The sequence below is a fragment of the Carettochelys insculpta genome, chromosome 7 (genome assembly GCF_033958435.1).
Source record: "Carettochelys insculpta isolate YL-2023 chromosome 7, ASM3395843v1, whole genome shotgun sequence".
Taxonomy (NCBI): Eukaryota; Metazoa; Chordata; order Testudines; family Carettochelyidae; genus Carettochelys; species Carettochelys insculpta.
The window spans coordinates 7,831,593-7,855,807 of NC_134143.1; the positions used below are offsets into that span (position 1 = coordinate 7,831,593).

General features: G+C 49.2%; 1 protein-coding gene across 1 annotated transcript; it reads right to left on the minus strand.

Annotated features, from left to right (window-relative positions):
- Positions 1-1,297: 1,297 nt before the first annotated feature.
- Positions 1,298-22,763, minus strand: ANXA8L1 (annexin A8 like 1). Its single transcript, XM_074999412.1, has 13 exons — positions 22,673-22,763; positions 22,529-22,575; positions 15,868-15,958; positions 15,528-15,622; positions 13,563-13,676; positions 11,165-11,255; positions 10,519-10,598; positions 9,211-9,270; positions 8,618-8,711; positions 6,283-6,378; positions 5,998-6,056; positions 4,907-5,029; positions 1,298-2,012 (listed from the first exon to the last, which is right to left on the minus strand). The coding sequence occupies exons 2-13, from the start codon at positions 22,547-22,549 to the stop codon at positions 1,956-1,958; spliced, it is 981 nt and encodes a 326-aa protein (XP_074855513.1). The 5' UTR covers positions 22,550-22,575; positions 22,673-22,763; the 3' UTR covers positions 1,298-1,955.
- Positions 22,764-24,215: the final 1,452 nt, after the last annotated feature.

Here is a 24,215-nt window from a genome sequence, read left to right on the forward strand (position 1 = left end):
GTGTCTTATTGAAGGAGAATTTTCACACTGCTTTGGAAAGAGAGGCTGCTGAATTCTCTTTCATATTCAAATTCGACAAATTAACACGTGGTTTGAACTGGGAGGCAAATTTTCTGGGACACTATGGGGGCTCTTTTGCATACTTGGCTTAATCTAATTTTTGACTCTCCCCCTCCCCCGCCCTCTGATTTGCTCACCTTGATCATTTTTTTTCTGATGTGTTAACCTTGATTACTATTTTTGGTTCTCTGTGCCTTAAATATTGAGTCTGTTCTGGTCTGGCTATGGTCTGAAGAAGTGGGTCTGTCCCACAAAAGCTCACCTAATAAATTATTTTGTTAGTCTTTAAAGTGCTACTTGACTGCTTCTTTGTTTTTACAATGGGCTTTGTGCTGCTTGTGTATAGAGCTGTAATCCACAAGGTGGTGCTGCATGCCCAGTTTTGCAGGCTGGGCCTCCAGCATCGCCGTGGACCAGCTTATCAATCTGCCTCATGCTTAGAAATCAGCCCCTTGTTTTACTCATTGAGCTGGAAGCGAAGGGCCCGATCCTGCCCTCGCTGCTGTCACTGGGAGGTTGGCCATTGACTTCAATGCCAGCAGAATCGGCCCTTAAAGAAAAAAAGGCAACAACTAATGCAGCCACAGGACAAAGGAGTGTGTTGTCTTGCATAGTCGGGTGGGACACACAGCATACTGCCCCTCATGCCAGAGCTGAAGTTGGAAACTCACAGTGGATCTGGTCTGGCAAGAGCTAATGGTCCCATCCTACTGAAACCAGAGAGATGACCACATGGATGGTTACACGTACGGCCTGAGTGTCTGCGTGCCCCCTTGAAGTCAAGGAGAATGAAGCACTCGCAGCAAAAGCAGAGATGCTAAGTCATTGAAAACCCTAATGGTACAGTCTGTAAGCATGCGCCTACCCAGCTAAATTATTTCGGAATAACGGCCGCTATTCGGACATGATTTTGCAACATCTACACCACACAACCGGTATTCGAAATAGTGGAAGGCTTATTTCACATTTGGTAAACCTCATTCCATGAGGAACAGCGTCTACTCTGAAACAGACAGATATTTTGGCATAGGAGCTGTGAAGACAGGGAATAAGGGCTAGTTTGAAATAAATTATTCCAGAATAGTTTATTCAGAAATCAATCTGCTGTGTAGACATAGTATTTCGGATCAGAGCCCCTAGGAGCACTGCTTTCAGGGATTCTAATCCGAAATAGGCTCAGTTATGTACGGACCCACTATTTCAGAATAAGTTTTGCTTCTTTTGGGGGTTCTCTGTATTTTACTTTGGAATAACGACTCTGGAATAAACTTTTCCAGAATAACTCTGTAGCACAGCCATGCCCTCAAGGTGACTAGGGAATGTTGGGTTTTATGGCTGTGGGGCTTGAGCCAAGCAGAAAACGGGGCTCCTGCCCTGAGAGTATTTGAGAATTTGGAGATTTTCCCATCTCAAAAGTTGAAATCTCAGAAATGTTTATGAACCAACCAAGTGGGGGAAACACTGGGCCAGGTCAACTGCAGCCATTCAAGCTGCTTCTCTCTGATTTCAAACCTTTTCTTAGGCCTAAATTTACGTCCGTTTCTGACGGGAAGACACCCTTTCTAGTCAGAACACCAAAACTTTTATTGCAAATGGGTCAAAGGGGGGTGCTTGATAACTGGGACGTTTTCCCAAAACCAGTTGGAAGTGACACCATTTGGCAGTTTCCCTGCTGAAAATTGGCATTTTCCTGGGGGGATGGAGGAGACAAAAGAGTTGAAAAAAATTCTCAACCAGCCCCAGAGGTTCCTTTACAAATCTTTGCCTCTACGCTGATTTTTTATTTCCTCTGTACTTGGGATTTTCCAGACATCCATTCCCAGACGCTTGTTCCTTGCCAAAGACTTCTGTGCCTCTATTGCCCTATTGTGCCTTTCCCCTTTGGATTTCTTCCCTTAATCGCTGCCGCAGAGATTCAGCAAGGCTGTTTTGTAATCGCCGCTTGTGTCCTCCTGAGAGAGGGAATAGCAAAAATAGAATGAAACACGGAGGGACATGCTGGCATAAACCACATCCCATGGGGCTGTGAGAAAGACCAACTCCATTGACATCAGTGGATTTATTCCTGATTTACACACACTGTAAGCAAGAGGAGAAACAGACCTAATATGTTTCTCCTCAGTGTTCTACAGGTTGAACCTCTCTGGTCTGGCTCCCTTGGGACCTGACTGGTCCCAGCCGAGAGAGGTCACCAGAGAGCGGGAAGTCCATGTTGTCTCACATTACCAACACTTTCACTGCTTACTGGGCTCTTAAGACATGTAGGGGTAAATTACAGCTAAATAACAGCACAGAGCGTGGAGAGCCCGGACTGGTGGCCATAAACAAACTTCATGGGACTGCGGGAAACTTGGCCAGCCCCATGATAAGTGGTCATCCAGCTAAGTAAAATCATGCCAGATTATAGATGTTGCTGGGTGAGAGAGTTCCAGATTAGAGAGATTCAATCAGTCAAGGCTAATACGTTTGCAACCGGTCAAGACTAATGCAACAGAAGCAACTTGGGGATAAAAAAAAAAGCCCATTGTAAACAAAAGTGTAACCAAACCCATTGTACTCCATGTTCCAGATGTCTAAGCTTGTATGTACTTAGTTGTGGAGTCACACATTTGCATGATCACCATTGTTGCAAGGCCCAAAGGGGCAGAGCCCAGCTGCTTGCAGATCAAGGGCCTACCAAGTAGCCTTAAACCAGCTTGGTTCTGTGCTCAGGCCTGCACCCATTATCCATGATCATAAAATCATAGGATACTAGGACTGAAGGGACCTCGAGAGGCCATCGAGTCCAGCCCCCTGCCCCGATGGCAGGACCAAGTACTGTCTGAACCATCCCTGATGGGCATCTCTCTAACCTGTTCTTAAATATCTCCAGTGATGGAGATTCCACAACCTCCCCAGGCAATTTATTCCACTGTTTGACCACCCTGACAGTTAGGAACTTTTTCCTAATGTGCAACCTAAACCTCTGTGCTGCAGTTTAAGCCCGTTGCCTCTTGTTCCATCCTCAGAGGCCAACAAGAACAAGTTTTCTACCTCCTCCTTATGACACCCTTTTAGATACCTGAAAACCGCTATCATGTCTCCCCTCAATCTTCTCTTTTCCAAAGTAAACAAGCCCAGTTCTTTCAGCCTTTCTTCATAGGTCACATTCTCTAGACCTTTAATCATTCTTGTCGCTCTTTTCTAGACCCTCTCTAATTTCTCCACATCTTTCTTGAACTGCGGTGCCCAGAACTGGACACAATACTCCAGCTGAGGCCTAACCAGCGCAGAGCAGAGCAGAAGAATAACTGTGCCACTGGCATTTTAATGCGATTGTTGGCAGCGTAGGACTCTGCCTTGCTCAATGTGATTTTAGGAAACAGACAAATCTCTCAGTCTCTGTCCAGGGGAGCGTTAACGATGAAGTGACGAGATGCTCATTTCAGCCTCTCTGGGTATTTGGCGGGGAAGACACGGGGGCGGGGAAAGGCTGCAACGTCTCATCAGGAATTGTTATTCATTCGGGATGCTCAACGGCTGATCATTAATCAACATGACAGATGCTGACAGTCTCGATTAGAAGAAGGGCCTTTGTTATAGAAAGAATTCCCAAGAGACGGCTCATCTGGGACCTCTGTGCCGTGTGCACAGGGGAAGGGAACAAACTGGAAGGACAGGCAGGGAGAAAACTGGAATTCAATGCCATTGTGGAACGTGGCTTTTTACCAGGGACCAGCCACCAGCCTGGAGACCAGGAGAATCCAACCCCAAAGCATGCAGGACCCTGGGGGGATGAGGTGGGAAATATTCTGTCTCTAGACCGTCACATACACTCTGTGGGCCAGATCCCTGTTGGTGTAACTCACCATAAGCCCTTTTCCTCCACTCCACACAGCCTCTGAAGCACGCGCTGCGGGAGGCAGTCCCTGAACTTCTGGGGCAGGGTATGTTTAAACACACCCAAGTCTGAAGACTCACCACTGCGCCCGGGACAGCGGGTTCCAGTCCCCACTGGAGCAGCCAGAGAGATCCGTGTCTGACAGGATGCCCAGTGAGCCCAGCGCTGGGGCAATGTCTGGGTTCTGTTTAGGCTCCAGTGCCTTAGAACCCCAGGCAATCTGGAGCTGGCATGCCATCGCTGCAGCCCTGGGGAGTGGCTGGACGGCAATCTGGGAGGGAGCGACACTGATCTATGGCTGCACAGGGGTTGGCCCAAGAGGTCTCCATGCCCCTTGGCTCCACCTGGGAGAGGACCGGACGAAAGCTCTGCCTGCACCATTTCTGGCCAACCCGAGCAGGGCCAGGGTCTTCAGCAAACCGGTGCCCATGGCTCCTTCCCCGGACTGCAAAACCTTAGGGATTAAACACGCAATGACCTAGCCCCTGCTGGCCCTCATCTGCCCTGCTAGGCCAGCCGGTGGAGTTCAGCTTGTCAGAGGTACTAGAGCAGAAGGAGCACGCGTGATGACCCACACGGGGGACTGGGAAGGGAGCTAGGACCACGGCAGACGGCTGCACCAGCTGGCAGAATTCAAAACAGGTGGGAGCAGAGCTTGGTCGGTGCAGAGCCTGTGGCTGCAGAACCAACTCCCATCAGCGTTTAGGCCAAGCACAAGTCCCGTCACCTGCTGCAGGGGACGTTTCACGACTCAGCGGCTGAGGCTGGTGTTTCCCGCATGGACGTTGGGGCACCCCAGCTCCCTCTGGAGTCTGACCCTTCTCAGGAAACTTCTCAAGGGGGAGAGTCACAACGTTGCTGGGGGTTGGCCTTCACTGACAGGGCTTCTGACAGCCCCAGACTCGGTGGTGAGGGGTGTACTAGAACAGCATGTGAGTGATTCATAACAAGCGCGCTGCTGCTTACCACAATCATGGCAGAGAGGGATTTGCCTGCGATCTTCAGGAACTCTGCCTTGATGAGATTCAAGTCAATTTCGCTCCTGGAAACGATGACCCTTATAAGGGTCCCATCACGAGTGCCTGCCCCCTGCAATGACAGGACATTTATCACGCCGGCAGTGCCACTGTGGGGACTGACCTCATTTTCTCTCCTTTTGGGACTGGGATGGGGAAACATTGGTCCAAGATGGAACGGACCAGGTTTCAGATCCTTCTGGGAATTAACTTAGCATCTCTCATCCTGCAGTTTGGTGGATGGCATTCTTTGTGCGTGAGACACTCAGCAGAAGATGACCTATAGACCCGCAAGCAGGAACAGGAGCTTTCCACTGGGGCATACAGCACACCGAAGCACGATGGACTTCTATAGCATCTACCCATGATTCCAAACAGTCAGTTTAGTCCTTTTCCCTTACAAAGGCGACAGCCATCAGCAGCAAAACACTTGGGGGAAGCCTCTCTCGTGTGCATTCATCTACCGAGGAGCATTGCATAGGCCCCGCATTTCTCTGTCACATCTATATAATCTGTGGGTTAAAGATCTCCACTGGTTCTGAGACATTCAGCCTGAAAAGGTTCGGGGATTTCCAGGTACTCCCCCTGCACGTCTGTTTGTTTTAATATCACTGGGGAAACTGCATCTCTAAAACCAGTCATCTGATTGGTATTAGAACTACGCAAACCATACAAACCAGCTCTGATTTATACCCTGGTGAATCCAGTGATGTGTCTGGGGGTTTCACGCATGTAACAGAGAGAATCAGAGAATCTTAGGGCTGGAAGGGACTTCAAGAGGTCATCTAGTCCAGCTCCCTGCCTAAAGCAGGATCAGCCCCAGCTAAATCATCCCAGCCAGGATTCTGTCACTCCGGGACTTAAAAACCTCTAGGGATGGAACTGGTCTCCTTGTGTAGGTCTCAACAGATGCAAGCTCCTGCCAGACTTCACTTCTGTGGGTCCCTCCTCTGGGCCTGATTCTGCTCTCTCTTACACCAGTTTTACTCCACTGCCACTTGGGATTGAAGAGATGGGAGAAGTGAGCTAGAACAGCCTTACCTTCAGGGCATGGTACAGCCGCTCTGCAAAATATCTGTGGATGTTCCTCGTGCATTTCACTAGACAAAGGAAAAGGTTTGGTCAGTGCCAGGGATCAGCCTAACCCAAGGAGAGCAGGTGACAGTAATTCACCTCCCTACTGCCTTCCCAAAACCCTCCCATGGGATCATGATGGCTAAGTTGTGCCCTGGCATTATGGGATGGATATGCTTTTTAAGCCTTAGCTTCCCCACCACCGCAGGAGAAGAGACGTAGACAAGAGGCCGGGAGCCCTGCGTCCCTTACCGACAGCCAGCATGGCGTCTTCGAGCGAGCCATGGGTTTCGCTCTGGATGCTGTCCTCTATGCTTTTGCTGGCCAGCTTCTGGTATTCATCAAAGACTGTGGGGGAACAAAGGACATTAAAATCCGTGCCAGACAATTCCCCAGCCTTCCACTGGTTCCAGTTCTAAGGAGCCTGAGACAAAGCCCACAGGGGATGGCCGGATTCCAATTGATTCAATGACTTTATGTCAGGGCCAAAAGCTGGCACCACACACTTCCAGGTGAGTATCCACATGCGTGTACACTGGGTGGGTGTGCAAGAAGATGGACACAGGTGCATGGAATTACTGGTCTGCATTTGGAAGCACAGACTTGCTCATTGCATGTTCATTTGGATATCTGGCCCTGATCCTTGTCTTTGGCTCCTGGCTTAGATCAGGCTCCAGAAAGGTGGGCAGGGACCTACTATTCAGTTTTGCATTTGCGCCTACAACCAGCTCAGGGAGCCAAAGTAACTCTGAACAAACACAAGATTTGATCTGCCTTCAAGTTCTGGATGGGACATCGGGGAAAGATCAGAACTTCTTGTTTTCCCCTAGGCAAAAACCAAAACCATCTAACCAACCCAATAACTGGGTTGCCTAGGGAGGTTGTGGAATCTCCATCACTGCAGACATTTAAGAGCAGGTTAGACATCTCTCGGGGATGTCTAGATGGTGCTTGGTTCTGCTGAGAGGGCAGGAGACTGGACTTGATGACCTCTTGAGGTCCCGTCCAGTTCTACAAGTCTATGAAAAATACGGAGCTAAATGCCAGATTCCTGCAGAAAGCAAATGTTTAGTCAGAACAATGAAGATTTGTTTTGTCTATAAGCAGAGCATAGACATTGCAGGTGTGAAATTATCAGACTTCAAGTCTGACTCCTATCCCTGCATCTCAAGCGAGCAGTTAGAGAGCTGTGTATTAGGGAAGCTGTGGAATCCCCTTCACTGGAGGTTCTCAGAACAAGGGTGGACAGCCTTCTCTCTCCGATGATTTAGACACAACAATTCCTGCATCTTGGCAGGGCATTAGACCGGATGACCCTTTTGGTCCTTTTTAATCCTGTGGTTCTATGTAACACAGCCTTTCAACCTCGGGAGCGCTCAAGCTGACCTCTTCAAACCCCAGTGCTTGGACACTATGGCCGGACTGATGGAGGAAGGACGAACAGAGTTGTAATAACCTGAGTTTTAAACTCATGCCATTCCTCAGCTCTCAGAATGGCCAGGGGAAAGTTGCCCCTTGTTTAAGCCAAGCCATATTGTTTTTACTGTAACATTATCACTTCTGTGAATGATTGGTAGAGGTTTAACATTCTTTAATACGGTCTTAAGTAATAGAAGTGCAGTGAATGCTTGTGAATCATGGTGCTTTTCATTCGGTGGATGGATCTCAACCTATTTACCTTGCAGGTCATCTTTGACCCTGGGAAATAAGCAAGCAGGGGAGGGAGCCAGGACAGTACAAAGGAAGAGCTGGCAGTCCTGCTCCCTTCCAGGTGATGGGAAGTGAAGCGAGGTTACATTTGTGACTGTAAGGAGGAGTCAGCCCCAGGTTCCTAGCAAGATGTCACAGAAGAGCTCAGGTGGGGGCAAAATTCAGGCACATGGTCTAACTCTGCACTCAGCAACTGGCCTATTCTGAACCTGGGCACAATACAAAGGTTGTCAGCTCCATGCGGCTCGTGGGATGGGAGGCCTGGCCTGGCGTCTCACCTCCCTGTCGTGAGAATCGATCATGTTCTAAGGCGGGATTCTTCAGCACAGAACAACGCCTGCTAGAGACGGCACGCTGGGATGCTCACTCGCTCTCTGCGAGGTGATGTCGTTTATTGGACCCACCGCTGTTGGTGGAAGGGACAAGCTTTCGGGCATCGCTGAGTTCTTCCTCCTCTCTGGGGAAGGGGAGCGGAAGGACCACCACCTCCAGAGCGGAGGAAGAACTCCGGGAACCTGGGAAACTCGAACCTACCATCAGAGGCTGGTGCAATGAAAGATAGCGCCGCCTCAGCCCTCTCTCCAGCCATCTCTGGCAAACACACCCGTTCCGGCCGTGTGCAAAACGCTCTTTAAATGGACTGATTGGCAGACGTGCTGAATGCTCTGACCTTCCACCAAAGCAAACGGGAGCTTCTGAATGCTCCGCGCCTGTGGGGAAAAAACACCTTATTTAGGTGCTTAAGACATGGGTTTAACTGCCTCACTTTGGGTGGCCCAGGTGGCCAGGGCTGGCCTTGCCTCTGCTTTTGGTGGGGGATGGGGTCTCGTTTTGGGAGCCGCTGCCATGCAGGGGGACACGTCCCCCTGTGCCGTACCTCTCAGCAGGTGGGTGGCGCTCCTGGTGCACAGGATTGTAATGAACTGGATCTCGTCGGTGCCCCGTATCTTCTCCCCGGCAGCATAGAGGGCCTGTGATCGGAACACGTCGGTTACAGGTGCCGGCGGAGGCATGGATCTCACAGAGGAGGGAATCACACAGCTGGTGCCAAACGGCCTCTCCGCACCTGCAGGGTGTGTGCTGGGGCACTGCTTGCATTTGTAACCCACACCGCCATCACTGTCCCAGCCAGTGGTACCTAGACCACCACCAGTGATAAAGAACAAGTCTCCGCTGCAGCCTTAGCTGGGGGCCAGCTGGTTTCGAACTCCAGCTGTAGAGGCCGTACACTGAGGTCCTGGGTTCAAGTTTGCCGGAGCCAGTCACACGTTGTTTGGCTTGCTGGTTTTACGCTGCCACTGGCTGCCAGGTGAGCTAGACCCTTTCACACCACAGTCCCTGCCTTTGTATAAACCAGGAGACTATCTAATTGTGACAGCCTGGCGAGCAACTCTATTTCACGCCAAGGGTCTTCCGTCATAGCCTAAGAGCTGGTGTTACGGTAAAGGACCAGTCCCTTTACAGAAATACCTGTGCGTCTTGAAGCACCTGCGCTGAATCCACATAACATCTTGGGTCGTCCCTCTCGCCCTAGGAGGGAACAAGGGGAACACGGTTATTTGCTTCCCTACAGCAACGCTCCTGTGAGGATCTCAAAGCACTTTATGGAGGGATGAATCCCTCCTTCTGGCCCTTCATCTCAGCAAGGTAGGTAACCCATCGTGTTACATACAATACCAGGGAAAAATTCTCATTTGTGATTGGCTAAAGCCACTCCTAGGACAAGAAGCTGAGCAGATGGTACTGCTCAGCTCAGGTCAATAGTTCTGAAGTGTGGAGATCATATTGGAGATGCTCTCTTGAGTGAGGTGACAGGTGTGAAAAGAGGGTGCAATGCAAGGGGGGCACGTCTCTTTTAAAACTAGATGGAGAGCTGAGCCCGGGTTTGCTGCATGGGAATGGGTGGGTTACCAGACGGAGGCTTCTAGCACCTCACTGTGGTGGAAGAAGTGCTCCAAACACTTTTAGACTTGATTGCTGGGCTGCAGCCTCATTTCCCAACTGTATTAACCTGATAGGTCTAACTCAGTTTGGTAACAGAAGTCCTTCCACGCCAGGGAACCAGTGGGCCCTGCTTTACAAGCTAACATTGCTGGGGATCACAGAGCAGCTTTGGAGGCTAATCACAGAACACGAGAACTGGAAGGGACCTCAAGGGGTCATCAAGTCCAGTCGCCTGCCCTCATGGCAGGACCAAGCACCATCTATATCATCCCTGTTAAATAATTATCCAACCTTTCCTTAAATATCTCCAGTGATGGAGATTCTACAACCACCCTAGGCAATTTATTCTAGTCATTAACCACCAGACAGTTAGGAAATTTTTCATAGCGTCCAGTCTCAACCTTCCTTGCTGCAATTTAAGCCCATTGCTTCTTGTCCTATTTTTGCTGGCCGAGGAGAATAATTTGTCTCCCTCCTCTTGTAACACCCTAGTAGGTACTTGAAACTGCTATCACATCCCCCTTCAGCCTTCTCTTTTCCAGACTCAACAAACCCAATTCCTTTCATCTTCTCTCATAGGTCATATTTGCTAGACCTTTAATCCTTTTAGTTCTTCTTCTCCGGACCCTCTCCAATTTCTCTTTTTAATCCCTAGGGCCTAAAAGGGGCGCTCATCTCTGCTTCAGTTTCTAAAGCAGAGCTTTAGGTCAAGCAGTCTCTTTGTCTGGGTGATTTATCTTTTGATCTCGGTGGCTACTTGCAGCAGGTGGGCTTGTGATCAGAGACCCGTACTCACAGCAAGCCCCAGTGGTGAAGAGACCAGCTTCTCCGTACCTGAAGGAGGCAAACCAATATCCGCTCAAAGTAGCCACTTGTATCCGATTTGATGTCCTCTTCCAGGTCAGACCCATACTCTGTGAAGGCAAGAGCACCAAGAAGGGTGTGTAGGTGGTGTCTGCTCACCAAAAGGCACAACGAATGACCGAGATGTCACCAGCCCTCCAAAGACAAAGGAACGCCTGATAGGCCCCAGGAAGGGAACCTGGAGAAATGTGTGTGTGTGGGCTTGAAACCTCCTCTCAAAGCCAAATGCTGCCCTGGAGCCAGGACAGGAGGGAATAATGAGCATTGATCAAAGTGGGATGGCTTCCCAACCGGAGCACGTAAAGCAAAAACCAGGAACAAACGTAGCGCCACAGATGGGAAAGGCCCTTACACCAACAGTGGCTTGCTTGCTACCCAGCTGAACTAAACCCAGGGCTCCTTTCGGGTCTGCCTGTTACTACAGGGAACATTTGAAGGCGGGATTTTTTTGAAGTGGCCAGTGTTGGCCCAATTCCTATCGACTCCTTTGGGAAACCAACACTGAGCTCTTTGGACTATCCCGCCTTACCACGCAAAACGTTAATGGTGATCTCAATTTGCACACAACCCTCTCACCGTGCCTCAGTCATGCACTGGACAGCGTAAGGGGCTTTACCTTCTTTGTAAGCTTTAATTATCTCTTGAATTTGCACTTTTGTCCGAGATGCCAGGATCTCGATGATGACCCCTTCACTTGTTCCTAGACCCTGGAAGTGGGAAAAAGGGAGAAAGGAAAGAAGAGGGGGACAAATATTTTGCCATGCAATTAAAGTCTCCAAGCAAAGCGACTGAGGGGCATCCTAGGGTGTGTGCCTCGCTGTGAGAAATCCTTGCTGTGAAACCAGGAACCACACATGGCTTGCTCATTTCCAGTACCAACTCATGTGCTAAGGCTTGTGTTTCATCTGAGCTACCCTAGTGGTAAGACTGAGTTTATGGGGTTCTACCCATGTACAATGCACTCATCGGGCCTCTTGGGCTACGTCTACACGTGCCCCAAACTTCGAAATGGCCATGCAAATGGCCATTTCGAAGTTTACTAATGAAGCGCTGAAATGCATATTCAGCGCTTCATTAGCATGCGGGCGGCAGCGGCGCTTCGAAATTGACGAGCCTTGCCGCCGCGCGGCGCGTCCAGACGGGGCTCCTTTTCGAAAGGACGCCACCTTCTTCGAAGTCCCCTTATTCCCATGAGCTCACGGGAATAAGGGGACTTCGAAGTAGGTGGCGTGCTTTCGAAAAGGAGCCCCGTCTGGACGCGCCACGCGGCGGCAAGGCTCGTCAATTTCGAAGCGCTGCTGCAGCCCGCATGCTAATGAAGCGCTGAATATGCATTTCAGCGCTTCATTAGTAAACTTCGAAATGGCCATTTGCATGGCCATTTTGAAGTTTGGGGCACATGTAGACACAGCCTTGATGACCAGTGGCTTTAGCAGGGCGTGGGGAGAGGGATGCAATGAAATCTACCTACCTACACTTTTCCCAGGCTTCTCTCTGCTTGTGATTTTATAAGCAGAAGTAGACAGAAGTGGGGAAAGGACCCCCAAAAGTTACTTAAGTAAAAGTACTTTAGGAGAAAATGTTACTGCCTCCTTCTGGAAAATAACTACTTGATTAAAAGTATAAGGTACTTTTACTCGGGTGGCTTTTTGGGTACTTTTCCCACCTTTGGAAGTAGAAACAAAGTCCTGTATCACAGCTTTGGGATGCAAACTTCCCATACCAATCTCTTCCGACCTGCAAGGTGACATCACCCCACCTTGTTCCTCCAGCCATCCCCCTGGCTGATTTTGCGCAGGCTGAGGTTAGGGATTTGAGAGAGGAGAGGGGAGTAACCTTATAGACTGGTCCAAGGAGAACATTCCATGCATGGAGGGCAAGCTGGGAGGAGGTGCAGTGATGTTGGTGCTAGAAGCTGATGAATGAGCATCCAAAGATGGTCTCCCTTGACGAGTACATGTGCAACAGGCAAGAGGGAACAAGCAGGGAAGGGGTGTCTTATGGTGGGCCTGGCAGTGGTCGACAAGGATTTTGACTACGAGCCCTTGGGGGAATTCAATAAGGTGCTGATGTGGTCATTGATGGTGAGGACGCTGATCATACCAGCTATGCTTTGTTGGAGACCTAACACCGGAGGGCCTAAGAGGAAAGGAGGTTATTGTTACGATAGCAGATGAAGGCCTAGTTCAGAGCTGTGGTTGTCTAGACAGGAAGAAGGGGCTGGAGCTTTGGAATTGCATAGACCAAGAACTGGCAAAGGACCAGAGATCTGTCATTTTCAGCTATCGTTTGTCACCAGAATTAGGGAGTTTTGCAAGTCAAAAGCGCATATAATATTTTGAAGGGTGCCCTTTCCACCGATGACATGCTATAACAGCATCTCCAACCAAAAGTTTGCTATAAACACTGGCCTGCTGCAAAGCAATACCAGGCACAGGGTTCACCCAGTTCCATTATTAAGCACTTGTATTAGCACAGGAAATTAACACAGCATTCCTGTTCCTGCTTCATAAATTAGAATACTCAAGAGGCCACTGAGCCTAGACCCCTGTCCAAAGCAGGATCAGCCCTAGTGAAATCATCCGAGACAGGACTTTGTAAAGCCGGGACTTAAAAAAGTCTAGCGATGGAGATTTGACCACCTCTCTCAGGAACACATTCCAGTGCTTCGCCAACCTCCCGGTGAAATAGTTTTTCTTAATATCTAGCCTAGACATTCCCCTCTGTAATCTCAGACCATTGCTCCTTGCCTGCCATCCGACACTACTGAGAACAGCCTCTCTCCTTCCCCTTTAGAACTCCCACTTCAGGAAGTTGAAAGCTGCGATCAAATCCCGTCACCCTTCTCTTCTGCAAACTAAACAAGCCCAAATCCCTCGGCTTCTCCTCATAGGTCATGTGCTCCAGCCCCCTAGTCGTTTTTGTTGCCCTCCACTGGACCCTCCCCCAAGCGTCCACATCCTTTCCATAGTGGGGGCCCAGAACCGGACGCAATACTCCAGATGCGGCCTCACCTTCAGGGCATCGTGAAGTTCCTTGGCATCGTATTTGATTGGTGGGTACATAAGGGCTATGATGAGCCTCTCAAACTTGCCACTCAGTTCTGACTTCAAGCTGCCCACAAGACCCTGAAACACACAAAGGACACACTTCAGGCAGAAGCATAGCCAGGGCTCATGACCTGCAGCATTGTATTGGCGCGTCTATTATAAAATTACCCAAGGGCTGATGAGCCAGCAGATCTGATGCATGAACTGCCTACATATTTCTATAGCACTCCTTCCAATAACCGCAGTATCTGGCCCTTTGTCAGCCTTATTGAGTTCATCCTCACAACCCTTCCAGACACCCGCATGCTTCAGATGTCCCCAAAGTCAGGCCCTACCAAATTCATGATCCCTGTTGGTCCATGTCATGGTCATCGTGTTTTTGAAAATGGCAAATTTTGTGATTTCAGATATTTCAATCTGAAATTCCTTGGTGGTGTAATTGTAGAATCCTGATCTGAAAAGCAGGTGGGGCAGGGGGCTCAAGGTTACTGTGTGGCGGTGGCTGTATTGCTAGCTTTTCATTTGCGCTGTTGGCAGCAATGCTGCCTCCAGTGCTGGGCAGCTGGAGAGCAGCCACTGCTGGCTGGGAATCCAGCTCCGATGGCAGCACTAGCAGCAGTGCAGAAGTAAGGCTGGCCTGGCATAGTATCACTGTCTTACTTCCGTGCTGATGCCTGTGGAGCTGGGCCCTCGGTCAGCAGCCACCACACTCTGGCCACCCAGCTCGGAAAGCAGCAGCATCGAAGTAAGGGCAATGTAGGCATGGCATTACCACCCTTACTTCTGCACCGCTGCCGGCAGGGGCTGCCTTCAGAGCCAGACACCTAGCCGATATTACAATCGCCACTCTCCAGTTGCCCGGCTCTTACGGCAGCACAGAAGTAGGTGTGTCAATGCCATGACCCACCCCCTAAAATAATCTTATGTTCCCCCTGCAACTCCCTCTTAGGTCAGTTTGAGAAACATTGGTCTCTCCCCATAAAATTTGTATAACATATGGTAAACCTACCCAAACAGCCAGATTTCACAGTCCGTGACACGTCTGATTGTGAATTTGCTTGGGCCTCACCATAGGGAGGTTGATGACTGTCCAACTAGCTTTTCTTTTTGATCATGGCCTTGTAATAAATCAGAGGACTGGTGCTGGACAAGAAATCTGGATGCCACAGAACATCATGACCTTTCTTTATACCACATACACATGACAGACAGAGCCTTGGTCCCAAGAACACAGACCTCCACTACCAAGTAGATTTGCTTTGTTATAGAAGTGTCAGGGCCCATCACCTCTGTGCCCTGGTATGAAAGCCTTAGGCAGATAAGGTGGGTAAGAGGGAATCTTTTTTACTGGATCTGCTTTGTTGGTGGAAGACAAGAGATCCGGGGAAGCTTGAAAGCTTGTTGCCAACAAAGTTGGTCCAGTGAAAGATATTACCCTTCCTAACTTTGTCTCTCTAATATCTTTTGGCCAACACAGCTACAACACTGCCAATAAGTACCACAAACACACAGCATCTGACATGCCATCCAGCAAAGGGCAGTGCTCTTGCGCTAGCCAACACTCCCTTTCTTAGGCAAAGGCTATGTCTACACTGTGTGGAAGATCTACCCGGTCAGGGTCAATCTTCTGGAGTTCGATTCTGTGCGCCCAGCCGACAAGTGAAACTGACCTAGCCGGGCTCCTCAGTCGACTGCTGTGCTCCTCGATATCGCGAAGGGTAACGGAGGTCAACAGGAGAGTTTCTTCCATTGGCCTTCCTCAGTGAGGACGGCCAGGTAAGTCCATTGCAGATAAGTCGATTCTAGTGACTCAGTTGCCATACCTAGAATTGCGTATCTGCAATCGACTTGCCTGCCTAGTGCAGACCAAGCCTAAGTTTCATGTAGTGCAAAGTGAAAACTGATCGGACAAGTCCTTTCTCTAGGTACCTTTCCATACTGTTCCTTGAACAATTTGGCAATCAGTTGACGCTGGGCATTGCTCCGTTTGGTGAGGACGTCAATGATCGCCTGTTCGTCGGTCCCTGGACACAAACAATGGAAGGATGCAAACACATTGTGCAGGAGAAAAAAATAAGACGTGGCTAAAAATCCCTCAGCTGTTACCCATCCCACCCTTCCAAACCCACTGCCCCGAGGAAGGGATTTAGGCCAGTTTTGGAGCAACTTGGAATCTGAATCCGCATGGGATGGCATAAATGGTGGTAGTTTTCTGTAAGGAATTGTGCAGAAAGTTTGAAATATATGGCTGGTAATAGAGTCAACTCACCAAGTCCTTTCATGGCTTTGTACAGAACTTGGGCATCGGGTGCAGGATCAAAACTCAGAACGCCTTTCACTGAGCTACCATCTTCATCACGCTGAAAGAAAAAGCCTCAATGTATCACTGATGGGGCTCAGTACAGGTACCAGTGTAATAATTGCTCCTCAGCTCCTTAATGGCAATGCCAGCAGAAAGCCAGAGCCTTGATCAGACTTTTGACACTGGACTTTTCTCTTGCCCTGAAAGGTGGCACCTTGTTATGATCACAGTACACACCCACAAGTTAGATAAACACACAAAATACTCATGCTGGAAAGGCTGCAATGTAACAGCTTTATTTCTTAGAATCCTGACAGGCTCCTAATTTCGGTTGTTTACTTGTGACCATCACTAGTTACAATTTTCCAAACAACTTTTCTCCTTATTGTAAAGTGGCATTTTGTCCAAAAAACTAAGTTTTCCATAGGAAAATGTGGGTTTTCCATGTAATGAACATTTTGCATTTTGAGCTGAAATTGTCACTTTTCACTTTCTTTTTCAAAAAATAAAAGAAAATTCAAACTCATGAGACCCAAAGCAGAAAGACAAAGCAGGCTGCTACCTAAAACAGAGGCACAACTCACCCCACCTTGTTTTAGGTTGCCTTTTGGCAAGTTGATATTGCCAGCTCCAGATCACAAACTTCCCCACAATGCCCCTAGCCTGCAAGCAAGTTCAGACAACTCTTAAACTGATAGCTTGCCATTTTAAACACACGGGCTTTTCCATGCCAGACCTTCACCAGCCTGGCTCCTGAATGAAGTGGAACTGGGGATTACTATCTTCACAGGGTGTTGCATCTCAAGGGAGCAGTACAGGACAGCAAGGAGAACCAGTGTATTTTAAAAGTGTGGCTGAAAAAGAAAAGAAGATACTTGGAGATACACATACCCTAGAAGTGGAAGGGGCCTTGTGTGTTTACCTAGTCCAGTCCCTTGCCCTCTTGGCAAGACCAGGCACCATCCATGATATTTGTTTGCCCCAGTCCCAAAACAGTCTCCTCAAGGATTGAGCTCACAACCCTGGGCTTAACAGGCCCATGCTCAAACCACTGAGCTAACCCTCCCCACAATCTGGAGAAGGTCAGGTTTAGCACATCTGAGCCAAAACATCTTCCTTCCATCCACAGCCTCAAGTAGTCCTGGCTTAGAGAGGTTCTCTGGGCAAACCACAGTAAAACAGGCAGCCCTCTCCGCCCTGTGCTGTTTATTAAGTGAGAGCATTTCAATGCATTCCCAACCCCAGGCTGGCAGTGAAGTGTTTATCTAATGCTGCTAGCTGGGGACAGGCTTGGATTTAACCACCAACTCTGGATAACTTGGGACCTCGGACTTGTGTACATGGGAAAGATTTTTTGTACAAGGGAGTGAGCTTAGACCAATACAAGTATCAGAGAGGTAGACGTGTTAGTCTGTATCTTCACAAACAAGAGGAAGTCTTGTGGTACCTTACAGACTAACAAATATTTCGGAACAAAGACTTGCTTTGTCTTTGCCCACGAAAGCTTGTGCTCCAAAATACCTGTTAGTCTATGAGGTGACACAGGACTTCTTGTTGTTTTCAAACCACTACAGTTGCTCTGATATAACCCCCATTGTGGGCAGCACTATTCCAGTACAAGAGGGCCTTCTCGGGCTAGTTTATGTTGCTTGGGAAGAGGTAGAACCTAAACTTCAAAGAAGCACTCATGCTAGAATGCCTGAGTCCCCATAAGGGACATCATCTCAGTGTAACTGGTGAACCTTTCCCTTGTAGATGACCCCAAAGATTTTAGCCCAGCTGGACCCAGGCCTCAGAGACTGCTCTTGTGAATGCATCATGTTTTATTTTGCTAAACTTTCAGAACATATGTCCAAGCCTATTCCGAACCTCACAGAGGAAGTGGGACCATTTTTCTTGGACTAGTCAGTGTGTCTATTTACACTACAACAGGAGTGTTGTGAGCAAGACATGAGAAGTCATTTTTCCCGCTCTACTCTGTGCTGATTTCGCCTCAGTTGGAGTATTGTGTCCATTTCTGGGCACCACATTTCAAGAGGGACATGGAGAAATTGGAGAAGGTCCAGAGAAGAGCAATAAAAATGATGAAAGTTCTAGAGAACAAGAGCTGTGAAGGAAAGACTGAAAGAACTGGGCTTGTTTAGTTTAGGAAAGAGAAGACAGAGGGGACATGACAGTGGTTTTCAAGTACCATAAAGAAAGTTACAAGGAGGAGGGAGAAAAATTGTTTTCCTTGGCCTCTGAGGATAGGACAAGGAGCAATGGGCTTAAACTGCAATAAGGAAGGTTTAGGCTGGACATTAGGAAAAACTTCCTAACTGTCAGGGTAGTTAAACACTGGAGTAAATTGCCTGGGGAGGTTGTGGAGGCTCCATCACTGGAGGTACTTAAGATCAGGTTAGATAGACACCTAGCAGAGATGGTCTAGAGACTCTAGATGGTGCTTGATCCTGCCGAGAGGGCAGGGAACTGGACTGAAATGACCTCTTGATGTCCCTCCCAATTTTCTATGGTTCTTTTTCTCCAAAGGAGGCATTAGTATTTTTCCAAAGCAGAGGCAATGGAACTGACACTCACACCTATCCTGCTCTTGTTAACACTGTCTGCCAGGTAGCAGACTAGAACCATGCCTATGCTAGGGTGGAGCTCCTGGTCAGTGACCTTGCAAAATCCCACTAGAAACCAGGCATGCAAGGCCTGGAGGAACTTTCATCAAGCTCTTCTGCCTGGCTGAAAGGATGTGGGCAGCGCAGGGAGTTCGTAAGGGACTGCTTGGTAAATATCTAGGAAAAGAGATGTAGTGGAGTCCTAGGCTGCACCAGCTAGAATAGCAGGAGGGTGTATACCTCAGCAGGAGCCGCTGGGTGAAATGCTACAGCCCGTGGCCCGCAGGAGGGGGTCAGCTCTGTGCAGAAGAAATGAAGGAACTGGCCAGAAGGTTGTCTGCATACGTCCATGCTACTATATCTAGGTCTGCTGGGGACATAGCCTCGGCCAAGAAGGTGACATAATAGTGAGAGTTATTTGACAATTTGCCCTGTACGTGAAGCTTGGCTCCTTCTGTATGACTGGACCATGGCGTTCCTCTGTTTAGATTAACTGGGGTTCAGGTTACTTTGCCCATAGAGGGAACTTTATGATTATTCCTGTTTCTCTGTCTTTATTTCTTCTTGTCCAGATCCCTACATCCGCCCCGCTATGGGCACCCAAAATTAGCTGCCCTGATGAACCTCCTCCTCCCCATTGTTCTCCCATCTCTCCTGCCCACACTTCTCCACTGCGCAGAATTGAGTTCATTGTCTTCCTTTTCACAGCCCATGGGGACCATGCAAAGGGCCGTAGGCCTTTCAGAAAGCTGCTGCTGCTTTGTGCTATATTTCTGGAGGGGTTTGCCAGTCCATCAGGTTTCCTTGGACCCAGAAGGATCACTGCACTATTGCTTATAAATCAGCATCAAGTCTCCCCCACCACTCACTCCTTGCTAGTGGTACAGGGGACATGGATGATGAAAGGAGGCCTCACTGTTGGCTGTGGCTTCAGTCCCTACAGGCTGTGAGGACCCTGGGTGTGAGTTAGAGCAGCCCGGAGGGTGCTCTAAGTTGGTGCACCATGACTCTGAGACTGGAGGAGCACAAAGGTGAGGTTTAGCTTCTAGGGTCTTGGGAGCAAGGCAAACCGATTTAAACAGCCCTTTTGTGAGACATGTCCAGTCAGGGTTTGAGTCAGTTCTGCCTTGAAGGAATCAGCCATGACTCACAGCCACAAACATTCTCTGTGTTCTCTGATTGTTGCAGCAGAGGGTGTGGTCACATCAGGTTAGGACAGGAATCCAGCGGAGGCTCATCCTTCTTTCTGATCCCTTGTGATCCCACACAGCTAACTGACTGAAACAAGTCCATATATGTGTCATCACCATAACCAAGACCCTTAGACAGGCATGCAGAGGAATCTACTCCACCCGATATGCTCTGAGTTTCGGCTTTTCACTTGGGATCATCGTTACTTACAATTTTCCAACCAAATTTTCTTCTCATTGAAAAGTAGCCTTTGCCCAACCATACGAGGTTTTCCAGGGGAAAATGTGGGTTTCCCCTGGATTTGTTTAAAATAAATGCAAAGTTTTGAAACGTAACAAATATTTTGCATTTTCAATTGAAAATTTTCACTTTGCTTTCAAAAAAGTTAAAAAGGGAATTCAAACTTTGTTTGAATCCCGCCGCTTATATTTTGTTGAACAGAGAGAATCTCCAGGGCTGTGGGTGGGGGTGGTTTTGTATTTTGCTACCTCTTTCCACATTTTTTTTCCCAAAGCCCCTTCAACTTTGGAAGAGTGACAAAGCAGCAAAAAAACCACCATAGAAATCTGAAAGGAAAAAGTCACCTCCCAGTTCCCATCCATTATGTATCTTCATGGTCCCACTGACAGAGGAGGGGAGGAAATGCTGACATTTCCAGAGTTTCGTGGAGAAAAATGAGGAAAAAACGGGGGAGGTGGCAACCACAAACCACACACGAAAAAACCTGTGTCCTTTGAACCCTGCAAAATGGAAACAAATTTGAAATGTTTCATGAAATAGTTTGGCCATTTTCCAATCCCTTCGGCCAGGAACCGTCACAGTCAAAAACCAGAGTCAGTGTTTAGCACACATAAAATGGAAGCCTTCTCTCTTCCACCCAGATTGTTCCCCATATTTTATCCTGGATAGAGTAAAAGCAGTAGGACACGTGATCTGGAGCATACATTGATCTATATTGCATTAAAACCAAATCCTGGGCAATGCAGAAAGGTGGTACTGGAAAGAAACAGTTAACAGAAGACAGCCCGAACCCGTAAGGATGACGACTGTTTGGGGCGGCTACCTGGAACGCTGCACCCGTTGCTGGGTGGAGCACTGGAATGCCGTTCTATGCAGGATTTTGAGATTTCAGAATTTGGTTTCTTTCCAGTTTGGAACAAAAGCCAAAAACTTTGAAGTTCTCTGCAAGAAGAGGATTATCCTCAGTCCAGCTCCGCAAGGAGCTCCAGCTCTGGGGAATTTGCCTGCTTGGCTGCCTTAGAGCCAGAGACTGTAGAAGCTCCAAGAATACAAGTTTCCAAAAACCCTGTGATCCTCAAAGCCTGGTCCTCATCGGCCTGCCAGGTGGGCTCTGGAAGGGCTGGATGGCCCAGTAAGCAGGAAGGTAGATTGGCTTTCAACAGAACAAGGGCAAATATTTCCTCAAAATACTTCTGACCCTTACTGCAGGCTGACCCTTGACAGCTCTGGTGCCTGACAGTGTTTGGAAAGCAAACTGGGCCCCAGGTACCAACACGCCATCATCAGATTGTCTCTTCTTTACCTCCAGCTCTTGGTACATCAAGACAAAGTCACAGGGTGGAATCCTGACCAGGGTTCCCTGTAAGCTGAGCACTTGGCCAGCCACCCAGGAAAGATTCAGGGGCTGCCAAGCCGAGCACCCACAGCTGGCAGCCTGTGTTTCTATTGGGGGTGCACCTCCACGCATGCCTTGGTGCACATAAAATTTATTCCACACACAAATGGAAAAAAAACAAAAAAAACACACACCTTAGTGGGAACCCTGCTCCTGACCCTATTGAAGGGAAATGACTATTGTCATTGATTTCCATGGAGCCTGGATTACACACAAAATAAGTCACCACTCTCCACACTTTGACCCTTTGGTGCAGAGTTAGGGCGACCACATCTCCCATGGCCACATATGGGATGGGGAGCGTACTCCCCCTTCCCCAAGCCTCGGGGAAGCAGCAGGTGCAGAGCAGCCCGAGTACTCCCCTGCCTCCCCTGAACCTCGGGGAAGGGGAAAGTAACTACCCTGCCGGCCGCCTCTGTTGTACAGTACATGCTCTCCAGCAGGCAGCTGCGCCTGCACAGCAAATACGAGACAATTAGTCCCTTTTCTACAATAAGTTGGGACATCATTTTGGCATCCCAGATACGGGACCATCCCACTGAAAACAGGACAGAGGCTCACTCACAGGGTGACCGTATCTCGACGAGAACCATTTACCCACCGGACCAGATTTGAAAAGAACATTCTCACAGTAACACGAACTCTAAGGAACATTGTGGTCTTGGCTGCCCACTGAGGCCAGCCACAGCATATCTACTTGGGACCATGTCTCCTTCCACGACCGGCTTCTACCATCACAACTGGAGCAACCTGCCTGTTGGCCAATCAAGAGGTTCAGAACAATGGGAGGTTGGCTGTTTGTAAGAGCCGGAGCCGGACGGTGGAATTCAGGTCTCACAATAGAGACGCCAGACCAGAGTTCCCAGCTCTCCAGATGAAGTGCAGAATGTATTTCCTCAGCTTAGCTGCCTCCCAGAAATTCTCCCCACAGCACACCCTCCTAGCCCCTCTCGCCAGGGAGCAAGCAGCCAAGAAAAGGCCCAATTTGTTTCTTAAAACCACCACCACATTTAACAGATTCCTCAGCAGCTCACGCCCACGCACAGAACCAGCAGGCCTTAGGTGTGGTCATTCTGTAAGTGGCCAGATTTTACTCTGGCTCCACAATAAATAGATTCTCTGTGTACCAGGCATGACTTCCTGCTTCTAAAAATCACGTTACGAGAGCATTAGATTCCATATTTCTTCTACTTACCCAGCCCTTCCACCACGCCATGGGACACTCAGTAGCAATTCTTTTCCCTGTAAGTGAAACAAGTCACGTGTTAGATCTTTTGAAAGTGAGAGGTCTCGAGTTCATGGGAGCTGGGAAGAAAAAGAAAATTCCCTGCAAACTCACCACCAGCAAATACGGAAAGAAAGAATTCTTCTGCTCTCCGGAGGTCTGTTCACCCAGGAGGCTGCACCATCTAACAGGCACCTCTGCCCACGAATGTACAAATACACAGCTTCCTTTTCTTTCAACCCCAGAGGCAACGCCCGAGAGACAGACATGGTCCGACTTGTTTTTGTACCTGGCAGAGATGCGGTTGCGTAGTAATGGAACTTTCCTTGGTAGGAGCCTCACCTTCAAACTTGGCTGCCTAACGTTTGACTTTTCCCCTCTGGTTTTTGCAGCGTGCCTGCCTTGGCCCCAGGGGCTTGAGCTACATGGAAAACACAGCCAGAGAAGGCAGGAGACCAGTGAGACCCAGAACAGCCAGCCCTGCTTAGATTACTTGTTCTCTACTTATGAAGGGACTCTCCCCTCCTGTGCCCTAAGCAAACAAGGCTGTAACTTCCACGGATAACCCCCAGCCAGTGCCACGTCCCTCCCAGCAACGCCTAGAAGAGGAGCCTGACAACTCATAGTGGAGGGAGGTCCAGGCTGTGCTGACCCAGCCGGAAGGACATTTTAGAGCCCCATGTGGCACGTACAATCTCTCTGGTAGCAAGGTGCAGGGACTCCAGCCTCTGGCAACCATAGCAGCACCAGACCAATGGGGAGAAGGACGTGGGCTGTTAGCACAGGCCTAAAGCAGCTGGAGAGTCCATTGGTAGTACCTGCTCGAGGTGGAATCTGGGGCTGGGATACACAGCTCTGGTTAAGCACATCTTCTTGGGGGCAGGGGAGGACAGGGGGACCCGAGACCATCCTGAGCAAGATGGGTACAAGTGTAATACGCCCACAGCTCTCACAATGCCAGGCAGCCCCCAGAACAGCAGGGACTGGACCAGGGTTCCTTCCAATTTTTAGCATCCATGTGCAGAATGAATTTTGTTACCTGCACTGCGCTGTGTGTGGATGTGCACCACCAAAGAAACACACACTGCCAGCTGTGGGCGAGAACCATGGATGGGTGTGTATGTGTGTGTCTCATAGGCTACGTCTACACGTGAAGCCAACATCGAAATAGGCTATTTCGATGAATAACGTCTACACGTCCTCCAGGGCTGGCAACGTCGATGTTCAACTTCGACGTTGCGCGGCACCACATCGAAATAGGCGCTGCGAGGGTACGTCTACACGCCACAGTAGCACACATCGAAATAAGGGTGCCAGGCACAGCTGCAGACAGGGTCACAGGGCAAACTCAACAGCAAGCCACTCCCTTAAAGGGCTCCTTCCAGACACAGTTGCACTAAATAACACAAGATACACAGAGCTGACAACTGGTTGCAGACTCTGTGCCTGCAGCATGGATCCCCAGCTGCCGCAGCAGCAGCCAGAAGCCCTGGGCTAAGGGCTGCTGCCCACGGTGACCATAGAGCCCCGCAGGGGCTGGAGAGAGAGCGTCTCTCAACCCCCCAGCTGATGGCCGCCATGGAGGACCCGGCAATTTCGACGTTGCGGGACGCGGATCGTCTACATGGTCCCTACTTCGACGTTGAACGTCGAAGTA

Coding starts and splice junctions, on each gene's coding strand:
- ANXA8L1 (XM_074999412.1), bottom strand. CDS start 22,549: ATGGCGTGGTGGAAGGGCTGG. Junction 15,623..15,867: donor CAAAGCCATGAAAGGACTTG/GTGAGTTGACTC, acceptor GTTTGTGTCCAG/GGACCGACGAACAGGCGATC. Junction 13,677..15,527: donor TCAAGGAACAGTATGGAAAG/GTACCTAGAGAA, acceptor TGTGTGTTTCAG/GGTCTTGTGGGCAGCTTGAA.